At 37.4% G+C, this 12,676-nt stretch overlaps 1 protein-coding gene across 1 annotated transcript; it reads left to right on the top strand.

Moving 5' to 3' along the window:
* Positions 1-5: 5 nt before the first annotated feature.
* On the top strand, positions 6-12,086 carry DCAF16 (DDB1 and CUL4 associated factor 16). The gene is made up of 2 exons (XM_045881424.3): positions 6-177; positions 8,985-12,086. Exon 2 carries the CDS (start codon positions 9,603-9,605, stop codon positions 10,251-10,253), a length of 651 nt encoding a protein of 216 aa, XP_045737380.1. The 5' UTR covers positions 6-177; positions 8,985-9,602; the 3' UTR covers positions 10,254-12,086.
* The last annotated feature ends 590 nt before the right edge of the window (positions 12,087-12,676 follow it).

The raw sequence follows: 12,676 nt of genomic DNA, 5'->3' as shown, positions 1-12,676 counted from the left end.
GCTTAGGATCTGCGCCGCGGTTTTCCGAGTGGGAAGTGGCGTTTGTAAGGGGAGGGGGCGTCGGCTCGTCTGCTTGCCGAGCCGTGGTGCTACTGTCCGGGCGGAGCTCGTGGTGCTAGACCTAGCTGGGTCGTGCAGCTGGGCGTGGGGCGAGAAAGAAGCAAGGATCCTCCATGGGTGAGAACAGGGAATCCGCTGAGGGGAACAATCCCTGCTCCGGCTAAAGGGGAGCAGGGGATCCCGGGCGTAAGGGTTCGTGTGGAGATCCGTCGAGAAGGGAAAGAGGGCGTGCTGGAGGCTCGGCAGCGTCCCGGCTTCCGCTGAGAAAGCGGACGTTCCCGATCTGCTGAGGGGGACGTTACGAGGTGTCCTGGTGGAAGCGGGCCTCTGTCATTTTAAACCTTAGGGCCTCGGCTGGTGGAGGGTCTGCAAGAGGGAGGCAGTCTGGGAAGAGCTGCGAAGAGAGGCATGATTCAATTTAGACCTAGCTTACTCTAGAGGCACCAGCTTTCGAGGCCTAGTTTACAAAGGTGCATGACGACAACGTATTCAACAAAGGAGAACTCAGGGGGTGGTGTTCAGGGTGGTGGTAAAGATGAAGAAATTTGGAGTGCCTTCGAGCAGGAACTAGGTCTTTAAACTTAAAAAAAAAATGGTATTCTATCAGACGAAAACGAACATCTCTGTACCTTTTTCCTTTTGAATTACCTTCTCTCTCCTGCATTAACGGCTTTTCTGAACTCAACTGTTTCATGTATGAATGACATATGAATAAGTCTCTGAATAAATATACTGTGTTGTTTTCATGTTCTAACATTATATAAATCATCATTTGCAAACAAAATAATCCTTTGCAACTTGCTTTTTTCAATTAATATTGTTTTTGAGGTTTATTCATATGGATACTTTCATAATACTAACTTACACCTTATGGACCCTTATTTGCCAGACACTGTTGTAAGCACTTTACTTCATTCAGTCCTTACAAACAGCCCCAGTAAGGTAACTTCTAGCTTCTTTTAAGATGAGGAAACTGAGGCACAGACGGTTTCTATAGTATTCTGTTCTATGAATATTTGATAATTTATTCATCCATTCTCTTGCTTCATATTATACATACAACGTAAGTATTCAAATGCTAGTTAAAGTAATGAATATGGTAGCATTTGGGTTGCCTATAATTTCAAAATTACCAGGAGGTCCAATTCTGAAAAGGCAAAAAAGGATGAGTATTTTAGGTTAATCAGCTGGAACAAAAGCATAGAGGCCCAAGAATCTATAGGATATACTGCTAGCATAATCTCACTGTAGATAAAATGTAGAATGCCTGGAAAGCTGTGGAGAAAGCTAGAAAGGGCATTAATTTATTAACCAAATATCCAAATATTATTATTTCAACATATAATCAGCAAATTATTAATGAAATGATTTACATTCTCTTTTTTTCCCTACTAAGTCTTTGAAATTCGGTGTTATTTTACACTAGCCACATTTTGGGTGCTCCATAGACACATGGGGCCAGTGACTACATTATTGGATAGTGTGAAACGATTCTTATTTTGAGAACCACTGTATATGCCATTTGTTTTTCATGTAAAATTGGCAAACTAAAAATTAGAACAAACTAACATTTGGAGACATTTTTCTTATTTTGTGGCCTTTAATTGCTCAGCTCTTTTTATGCCCTGGGTCCCTGCTACCTATGTTCCTCTGAATGTGAAGTTTCTAACAATATTATTTCCTTTACTGTATTTTATTTGGTGATTTCTCCACAAATGAGAGATGACTTTGTATCATTTTGTCAGTTACTGAGGGATGAGGCATCTGGCCACCAGAGGTCAGCCTAACTATTTTGATTAGCTTTTTTTAGGATTTAATAACATGTTTTTGTTTAGTATTTTTTGAACATAAAAAGATGGATTACAAAATGAAAAGGCAACGTTTGGAATGGGAGAAAATATTTGCAAACTATATTTCCCTTAAGGGGTTAGTATCCAAAATATATAAGAAACTCTTACAATTCAATAGCAAAAAAGCAAAAACCCAATTAAAAAATGAGCAAAAGACCTGAATAGACATTTTTCCACAGAAGACATACAGCCAACAAGTATATGAAGAAGTGCTCAACATCACTAATCGCCAGAGAAATGCAAAGCAAAACCTCAATGAGATATCACCTGACACCTGTTAGGATGACTATTAGAAAAAAAATCAAAAGATAAAAAGTGTTAGAATGTGGAGAAAAGAGAACCTTTATACATGTTGGTGGGAATGTAAATTGATACAGCCATTATATAGAAAACAGTCTGGAGTTTCCTCAAAAAATTAAAAAGAGAAATCCCAGTGTGGTCCAGCAATCCTATTTCTAGGTATATATCCAAAGGAAATGAAATCACTATCTCAAAAGATGTATCTGCACCCCTGTGTTTATTGCAACATTAGTCATAGTAGCCAAGATATGGAAACAACATAAGTGCCCATCAATGGAAGATGTGATTTATATATAATGGAATACTCTTCAGTCTTAAAAAGGAAGGAAATCCTCCTATTTGCTACAACATGGGTCAGCCTACAGGATATTCGGCTAAGTGAAATAAGTCAGACACAAAGGCAAATATCGTATAATCCTGCTTATAGGTGGAATCTAAAAAAATCAAACTCCTAGTAACAGAGTAGAATGGAAGTTATCAGGGGCTTGGAGGAAATTGGGAGATGTTGGACAAAGTAAAAACTTGGAGTTATAAATTCTGGAGACCTAATGTACAACCTGGTGACTATAGTTAGTAATAATGTATGTATACCTGAAATTTGCTGAGAGTAGATCTCAAGTGTTCTCACCACACACAAGAAAATGGTAACTCTGGGGTAATGGTTGTATTAATAGCTTGTTTGCAGTAATCATTTCACAATATATACATGTATCAAAACATCACATTGTACATGTTAAATATATACAACTTATCAATCATACCTCAAAGCTGGTAAAAAAAAAAGGTGCTATATTAAACTTAAACATTCTAGTCTCACTGCCTTAAAGCTCACCTGTTTCTTGAGTTTTGCTTTTAGTTTTGTGGGAAAAAAGAACAAGTGATACCTGGGAATAAATTTCTTCCTGTCCTTGGTAAATTTAGTTTAGTTGAAGATATAACAAAACTGAAGATTTTGTAAGGTAAGGCTATGTAGTTCTGAAATTATGGTAAAATCATTCTTTAAAGGTAAATTATACATAGGAATAAATGGAATAGCTGTGTTTAATTCAGTTTTGATGTGGGAAAATTATACATGTGGATTATAAAGGAGTAACAGTGATGGGTTCACTCTAGAATTTACATGTGCCCCCAAAGAGACTTTGTCTTATTTCTGCTAAAAAAGTAGAGTGGGCCTTTTAAAGAATGCTTTGAGTAACACGATAACAAGAAAAGCCCAATAATGATCTTGCAGATGGAATCTAGTAAAAAATGTAGCAATATTGATCCTGCTTTAAAATTTTTTTCATTTGTCTTTGTGCAACATATTACCCGATCACCTGAATATAATTGGGAATTTTTATCTTCATAGAATAAAAATAGAACATGCTTGTATAGTTACTTACAGCAGACCTTTGTCATTCTCTCATTTTCTTTCAAAAGACATCCTAAGCCGTAGTATGTGCCAGACATTTTGGGGAACAGAGTTAAGTAAAAAGAATGTGTAGAAGCCAGAGAAATGTTCTTCAGAGGAGTATTGACCTGAAGCCATACCATATAATGTTATTACCACAATTCAGTGTGTATTTGAAACTAGAGATGTTTACTAACTCATTTTGAAAATCACTCCTACAGAATGGCATAAATGGGATGTTGATATTTTGGTTTTTGCTTTTTTCATTTAGAGTTCTGCCTTTAGTACATCCATGTTGCGACGTATACGTCTAGTGTGCTTTTACCACATTTTGCTTATCCACTCCTTCAGTGATGGAAACCTTCAATACTTCTAATTCCTTACCATCAAAGATGAAGCTTCAGAGTACATGTTGGTCTTATGGAGAACTTCTTTACTATATATATACACAAGAGTAGAATTGCTGGATCATGAGATGTGCAAATAGTTTGGCCAAATGATACAGCCAGATTTCTCTTCCCCAGACTATATCACCAGCAATACTGGTTCCTACAGGTCTTGTTCCTTTGTCTCCTCACTAACACTTGGCATTGTCTTCAGCTTTCTAATTTTTACCAAATAGAATAATGTGATAACTCTTTACTCATCATATGGCTAATGGCCGGTTGATTTTCTCTTCTGTAAATTGAATATTTTTGTCCTTTGCCCTTTTTTTATTGAGGTTGCTATCTTTTTGTTGTGGATTTGTAGTTAACTTAGTTCTTGATATCTTTAGTTCAATCCAGAAATAATTTTGATGTGATTGAATTCATCATTTTTTGGTCTTGTGCTTTATGGTTTTTTCATTTAAAAGTCTCCTGGGGGGGGCGCCTGGGTGGCCCAGCTGGTTGGGCGTCTGCCTTCGGCTCAGGTCATGATCCCAGCGTCCTGGGATGGAGTCCTGCATCGGGCTCCCTGCTCCTTGGGAGCCTGCTTCTCCCTCTGCCTCTCTCTCTCTCTGTCTCTCATGAGTAAATAAATAAAATCTTTAAAAAAAAAAAAAAAAGTCTCCTGGGGGGTGTCTGGGTGGCTCAGTCAGTTGGGCCGCCTACTCTTGATTTCGGCTCAGGTCATGATCTCGGGGTGATGAGATCAAGCCACACGTGGGGCTCTGTGCTCAATGTGGAGTCTGCTTGTCCCTCGCCCTCTGCTCCTCCTGCCCTCCCCACACTCATGCTCTCTCTTTCTCTCTCTCTCTCTCTATCTCTAAAATAAGTAAAATCTTAAAATAATAATAATAAAAATAAAAGTTTCCCTGGCCCCACATCACAATGATACTCTATATTCATGTATTATGTTCCTTTAACTTCATAGTTTACCATAATCACTTAGGTCTTTCATCCAACGTGAGTCCTCCTTTGTATGTAGCATTATATATATATAAATTATATATATATATAAACACTAAACATTGGTTTTCTTCATGTAATGAGCCAGCTTTACCAATATTATGTACTAAATACTTTCATTACTCCTTGATTTATTTGCAAACTTTACTTTGTACTACATTCCAAAACTTCATATGGCTGTATTTCTGAGTTTTGTTCTGTTCGATTGGACTATTTGTTCCAATACACTAACTCTACCCTCTTTTAATTTCTGTGACTTTTGTAGTATGTGTTAATATCTTGTAGGCCAAGAACCCCCTTCACTCTTCTGTTTAAATCATTGGTTTGGCTGCATGTGCAATTTTATTCTTTTCATATTGGGATTGTATAAATCAATTTGGAGAAACTTTTTATAATATTCATTTGTTCCATCCAAGATTTTTAAATCATCTTTATGTCCTTTATTAGAATTTTACATTTTTCATAGAGGTCTTATATATTATTAAGTAGTTCCTAGATCCTAGTTTCCTAGTTTGGGTTTTTTGTTTTGTTTTTTTTTCTCACTGTGGTGAAGGGTATATATGTAATACATTTTTTTAGTTAGTATTGCTTGTGTAGAAGTTAAAAGTTCCTGGGTTCAAATCCACATCCTGTCACGTAGTAGAGGTATGGCCTTGGGCAGGTAGCTTAAACCTCATGTTTAAAATGAGGTAGTTAAAAAAGTACCTGTCGGGCGCCTGGGTGGCTCAGATGGTTAAGTGTCTGCCTTCGGCTCAGGTCATGATTCCAGGGTTCTGGGATCAAGTCCCGCATCGGGCTCCCTGCTCCTTGGGAGCCTGCTTCTCCCATTGCCTCTCTCTCTGTCTCTGTCTCTCATGAATAAATAAATAAAATCTTTAAAAAAAAAAAAAAAGTACCTGTCTTGTAGGGTTGTTAGGAGAATTTTAAATGAGTTAACATTTGCAATTCCTAGAATAGTAAGTGGTATATACTAAATAATAATGAATATCCATAGATTATTCTTAAATCCAGGAACTTCGTTGAGCTCTTTTATTAGCTTTAATTGTTTATGTTAGTTTTTTTAATTAGATGACCATATCTCTTTTCTTCCAGTTCTGACACCTGTCATTTATTCTTTTTTTTATTTTATTCTTATTTTTATAATATTGATTAGGACTTTTGGTACTCATCAGACAATATCAGGCATCATGGTTATCCTTATCTGATTTTATTTTTAGAGGGAATATATCTAAAATTTCTCATTCAGGTTATATTTGCTGAAAGTTTTTGATGATAACCTTTACCAAGTTAAGAGGGTAACTTTTCTGCCTAGATTGGTAAGAGTATTTTGTTTTGTTTTTGAAGGAACTAAGAAAGGTTAAATATACACAGTTGATAAAATAATCGTTTGTTTGGGGTTTTTTTGGCTTTATTTTCTTACCATGGTGACATATATTTATAAATTTTTTGAAGTTGAGGTATTCTTCCTTTCCCTGGGATAAGTTCTATGTGATAGCATATTCTTTTTTTTCTTTAATCTATTAGATTTTGTTAGGTAATATTTGGAATTTTTGCAAGTGAAATGAGCCTGTACTTTTTTTATTTGGTTCATCTTTAGGTTTGGAATTAATATTTCATTATCCTTATAAAAGGAGTTTGTCAGTTTATATGCTTTTTTCTTTTTTCCGAAACAAATAGGTGTTAATTTCCTTGGAATTTTAGTGGAACTCACTTATAAAACCGTATAGGCCTAGTGCTTTTAAAAGGAGGTTGGTACCTTTTCATTTTCTTTAACACTTACTGGTTTGTTCTATTCAAGTTATCTACTTCTTCCTATGTGAGTTTTAGCATTTTCTTCCAGAATTCAGCCATTTCACCTAGATTTTCACATTTAGTATATATTTGTTTTTTTTTTTTTTTAAGATTTATTTATTATTTATTTGTCAGAGAGAGAGCACAAGCAGGGGAGAGCGTCAGGCAGAGGGAGAAGCAGGCTCCCCACCGAGCAAGGAGCCCAATGCGGGACTTGATCCCAGAAGCCTGGGATCATGACCTAAGCCAAAGGCAGACGCTTAACCAACTTAGCCACCCAGACGTCCTCTGGGTTTTTTTTAAGATTTTTTTTTTTTTGACAGAGAGAGATACAGCGAGAGAGGGAACACAAGCAGGGGGAGTGGGAGAGGGAGAAGCAGGCCTCCCGCGGAGCAGGGAGCCCGATGTGGGGCTCAATCCCAGGACCCTGGGACCATGACCTGAGCCGAAGGCAGGCGCTTAACCACTGAGCCACCCAGGTGCCCCCGTCCTCTGTTTTTTTATTTTTAATCTCTTTTTGTGTTGTTAAGTCTCTCAGTAAGTTTCACTAGTTCATTTTTCTTATTCATATTTTCACAAAAACCATCTTTTAGTTTTGTCAGTCTTTTCTATTCTCATATGCTATTTCATTTCTGCCTTTATTTCCTTCCTGCTTATTTTGCTGTTGCTCTTTTCCATTATTTTGAATTGAATGCTTAACTTGTAGATATTTAAACTTCTTCATTTTCTCGTCAGTGTATTCAAAGCTATAATTTTCTTTCAGGTACGTGTTTCCCATGTCCCACAAATTTTGCTTTGTATGGTTTATATTATTCGGTTTTAGTATTTAACATCCTTTATAATTTCCATTTTAACCCATGAGTTATTTAGCTTCCCAACATAGGATTACTTTTAACTATCTTTTAATATTCACCTTTATTGCATTTTGGTCAGAGAATTTAGTCTGAACGAAATAGACCCTTTACAACTGGTTATACTTTATAACCTAATACATGATCTATTTTCATGTGTGTATATGTGCACTCTCAAACATCTATTCAGTTTGGTATAGAGTTCTGACTACTGATAAAATACCTAAAGTATATTAATATTTTGATTGTTTTCAGGCTTCTTATATCTCCTGCTTATATAGTTCTGTCCATTGTTACTTGAGAAATTTTGAGGATGTGCTTGCAGGATCATAAACATTTATGATGAGTACTATATAATTTTATTCCGTTCCTTTTACTGATATTATTGTCCATCTTTGTCCCTTATATGTTTTGACTTGAAATCTTTTTTGTTGGGTATTAAGATTGCTATCTCAGCTTTATTTTGGTCCACAGTTGCCTGATACATCTTTTTTCGTTCTTTTATTTTTTTGCCTTTCTATGTCTTTTTGCTTTGAAGTATCTTCTGTTAATTGCATATTATTGAATCTTGTTTTGTTTTTTTAATCCAATCAGAGTGTCTTTTAACTGTGAGTTTAAACTGTTTACATTCATTGTAATTTCTACTATATTAAGAATTACACCTGGAAGAAAAAAAAAATTTACACCTGCCATCTTCTCTCATATCTATAGAGTATGGTTATATGACCACAACCTTTGGGTCCCAACAAGAGTCGCATGCAGCTCTACAACCAGAACAGGTCCCCTAAAACTAATCCCAATAAGCACATCTAAAGGGAAAAAAGTACCTTTTATAGCTCTCTATTGAGTTTGGGGCATAAGGGAACTGCTCTTGCAGAAGTAATTTTCTGGGCTAGAACAGTGTACTAAAAAATAAACTGATCCAGGGCGCCTGGGTGGCTCAGTTGGTTAAGCGACTGCCTTCGGCTCAGGTCATGATCCTGGAGTCCCGGGATCGAGTCCCGCATCGGGCTCCCTGCTCGGCAGGGAGTCTGCTTCTCCCTCTGACCCTCCTCCCTCTCGTGCTCTCTGTCTCTTATTCTCTCTCTCTCAAATAAATAAAATCTTTAAAAAAATAAATAAATAAATAAATAAATAAACTGACCCAGATATGTACCAATAAATGATTAGAATGACACCAGGCTCTCCTTCCCAGGAGTCATCCCCAGTAGAAAAATCTGCCTAAGACTATGAGCTAGAGATGGAAAAGCCCAGGAAGTGTTCATGTTCAGCATCTGTGTTCTTAAATACTATATAAAGTTAGAAGGACAGTAATGTTACCCATTGCTTTCAAGCTTTAATATCATTTCTCTAGTCTTCTCATTCACAGGTTAAAGCTACCTTTCCAGATAGTTCAACAACTAAGTCACCAGCTTCCAAGGGCATTTGTACCACCTATGGAAAACATCGGATCCGTGTACACCAGATGTCCCTGACAACTCATCCCACCATCTCCCTGAAGAAAATTTGCACCAACAGCGGACAAGAAAGGCAACCATTGTTTCTTTTATTACCAAGTAGATATAACATCCCTGCCAACAAAACAATACATAAAGTGTCTCTTCACAGTATCACGACCAGTTGAGAACATGCTAAGAAAATCAGCTTGCCTAGATGAGGACCCCTTCTCTTCTTGGGTAGCCAGGATTTGAAGGAGAGACTCTGACCTGTACCACTGGTAAGTGACTTAACACTTTTACACACTGAACTGGTCCTGAGAACTGAGATGTCTTCTTTGTAAGTGAAGAATATGCAACATAATCTTGAAGAACTGCACAGTGATATGAGCCAGAGGCATATTGTGTGTGTGTGTAATGGACTGACAAATTAATCTTGTTGAAGGATTTTTCATCTTTTGTTTCTATTTGCTAGTTTTAGTCAGTATTTTGCTGGCTTAGATTGTTACCTTTTTCTGGTTTCTGCTTCTAATCTAATGGGTCCCAGAAATCCCTCTCCTGACCCTTTATCAGAATCAGAAAGTGAGGAAGAAGAAAGTGCTAACTACCTAAATGAGAGTTCTGGGCAAGAGTGGGATTCCTCTGAAGAAGAAGACCCTGTGGTGCCCAACCTCACACCTCTTGAGAGTCTTGCCTGGCAGGTTAAGTGCCTTTTAAAATACTCTACAACTTGGAAACCTTTAAATCCTAATTCCTGGTTATATCATGCTAAACTCTTGGATCCAAGCACACCAGTCCATATACTTCGGGAGATAGGTCTAAGACTCTCCCATTGCTCCCATTGTGTACCCAAACTGGAACCAATTCCCGAATGGCCTCCTCTGGCTTCTTGTGGAGTCCCACCTTTTCAAAGGCCCCTTACAAATGCCAGTCGGCTTTCTAGAGATCATGCCACTCTAAACGGAGCACTGCAGTTTGCCACCAAACAGTTAAGCCGGACATTGAGTAGAGCCACTCCCATACCTGAATACCTAAAACAGATCCCTAATTCATGTGTTTCTGGTTGTTGCTGTGGCTGGTTAACTAAAACAGTTAAGGAAACAACCCGCACTGAACCCATCAACACTACCTACTCGTATACTGACTTCCAGAAGGCAGTTAACAAACTCCTAACCGCATCACTCTAAAGACCCACCATTTGTTCTGCTATCTCTCATATTGCTAACTGAGAAGGAAGTACAAAGTCACACACGCCATAGTTGAAAAGCAAATGCCTTCTCAACCAAACCATACCCTGTCCTAACAAGCCCTTAAGTACTACCAAGTACAGTGGTACCATAACTCAGCTACAAAAAATGCGTGGTGATCATGCCCTTTGACAGACCCTGTGGATAAAATGAAAGCTTGAGTAGAAAATTAGACAAAAGGGACCATATTACAAAAGTTTAGTTGACTGTTGTCCACACTCAGTTCTCCCCCTCCGCCACCCGCCCAATTTATTCTGCCTTTCTGAATGGACTCTTAACCAGATATTTCATTGTGAACGGGAAGGAAGAAGTAGTAGGTCCCTACCTAACCTTCAGAATAGCCAGTGGGGAAGAGGGAACTTAGCTATTCTCAATAACACCTCTCTGAGCATACTCTTTTCTAACAATTTCTATGAGATAGTTGCATTAATTGGAATTCCTTAGACAAAAGAAAATGATGGGGCTATGAATTTATCTCCCAGCTTTTATACAGATAGGCCTATATATGGCACCCTTTAGGGTTCCTATTTTGGAGGGGAGGGAGTGAAGTTTCAAACCAAGGCTGCACTGCTTCAGGCCTATTACAGTACCTGCAGCTACAGTATAAACCTTTATACATTAAACTCCCACCAGGCTGTCTCTAGCTACACTGGCCTAAAAATTGTAACCAGGGGTTAAACAGACACCTGTTCTGCGGGGAATAGGTTTCCTGCATCTGGGCATTCAGACTTTGGTCAAGAGCAGATCACATTTTAAAAGACCAATGGGAAAGGATTAAAAGCATTTATGCTTTCAATATTAACTGCTAATGAATTAAAATATTTCATCTGCATAATGTTCTCAGCAGTACTTTATGCACTGTTTACATCCATTGCAAACTTTTCAGGAACTCTTCTAACTTTAAAGAACTTAGCACTACAGAAAATCTCAGCCTAATACAATCAGAAGTTGGAGTTTTTAGCAGCATTGTTTTTCTACATGGATTAGCTTTAGATTTTCTTCTAGCTCAACAAGGAAGAGTATGTACCCTTATAAATGAATCTTGCTGCATTTATTGAAATGAGTCAAAACATAGAAATCATACATAAAAGAAGATTCATGGGACCAATAAATCTTTTCACACACCTACACTAGAGTGAAACCTGTGTGTGTGATCCTGGTTGACGGGGCATCTAAAAGGAATCAGAAAATAGATTGTTAAAGATCCTATATCCTTTCATTTTACTTTTACTTTTTTCCTGTTCTCCATAATTAAGTGCTGTATATGATGTGGCATCAAAAAAATGGAAGCATTAATGGAATCACAAATTCTCTACATGTATAGCAACTTCAAGGAGAGAGAAGAATGTTTATAATCCAATGAGAATTTCTGCTGAGCCTTAGTTGTCATGTCTTGAGGGAAAAAGAGGGACCTGTAGTAGGTAGGAAAGATACTTGTGAATGGAAAATTACTGAACTGAAAACATACCATACTGTTAGTGTAATTGAATGTATCAGAAACTGTTCCTATGTAGAGATGTTCTGTGAAATTGGGTTTTTTAAATGTTATAAAAACCTGTTTCCCTTTTTTTTTTTTTCCTTAAGGGGAAGGTGGGAAGAGGTAGGGAGGTCTGAAAATTAAAATATATTGATGTTTATGTAACCATAATATGTTTCTTTTTCTCTGTGTGTGTATATAAAAGTGCCTTGCTCCTGAAGCATTTTTGCTATTCATTCCGAAAGGAAGCCTTTCCCCAGCTCTGCAGCTGAATAAACCAACAGCTTTGTACGTGCTGAAGAGTATGGTCATTTGTTCTCAACAAATGAAGTAGATCCTGCTTTGCTTAAGGCATATTCAACATTCACTAAATGCTAAATAGAGTCAACTGATCAGATAGATACATACATACATACAATATAGTGTCTCTGATAGGAGGTGACTTGGGAGCTCTAGATAATGAAACATACTTGTAAAAGAAAATGTCAGATATTCAGTCAAGACCCGGATTTGAACCCATTTGTTTGTATATGTTAGGTAATTACGGGTTACACAAAATGAGAGATACCTGGAAAAGCCTTAAGCCTTTACTTCTTTTTGTGTGCCATGGGCGTGGGGTTAGGGGTGGATTTACCACTTGGCACACTCTCCCTCGAAGGGATTAGGAGAAATGACAAATTTACTGTGTTTTCATAGAAATATTTATCTAAGGAAACAGGATTTCTAAACCAAGAGACATTAATGTTATAAAGGTACTGTTCTCTTGCAATGCAGATAGGCAGCCTTCTTTTGTTAAAGCGATCCAGATACTTTGAGCACAGAAGACCATAATCATGTCTTTTAAACCCATCAGCTTTCCTAAGAGAAGGAAAAAATTGATACATGT

Source organism: Mirounga angustirostris, unplaced genomic scaffold (assembly GCF_029215605.1).
Source record: "Mirounga angustirostris isolate CCGP_5_RB_7025 unplaced genomic scaffold, mMirAng1.0.hap1 SCAF_2, whole genome shotgun sequence".
NCBI classification, from domain to species: Eukaryota; Metazoa; Chordata; class Mammalia; order Carnivora; family Phocidae; genus Mirounga; species Mirounga angustirostris.
The sequence above is the reverse complement of the archived record's forward strand: the minus strand, read 5'-3'. Positions and strand labels throughout refer to the sequence as shown.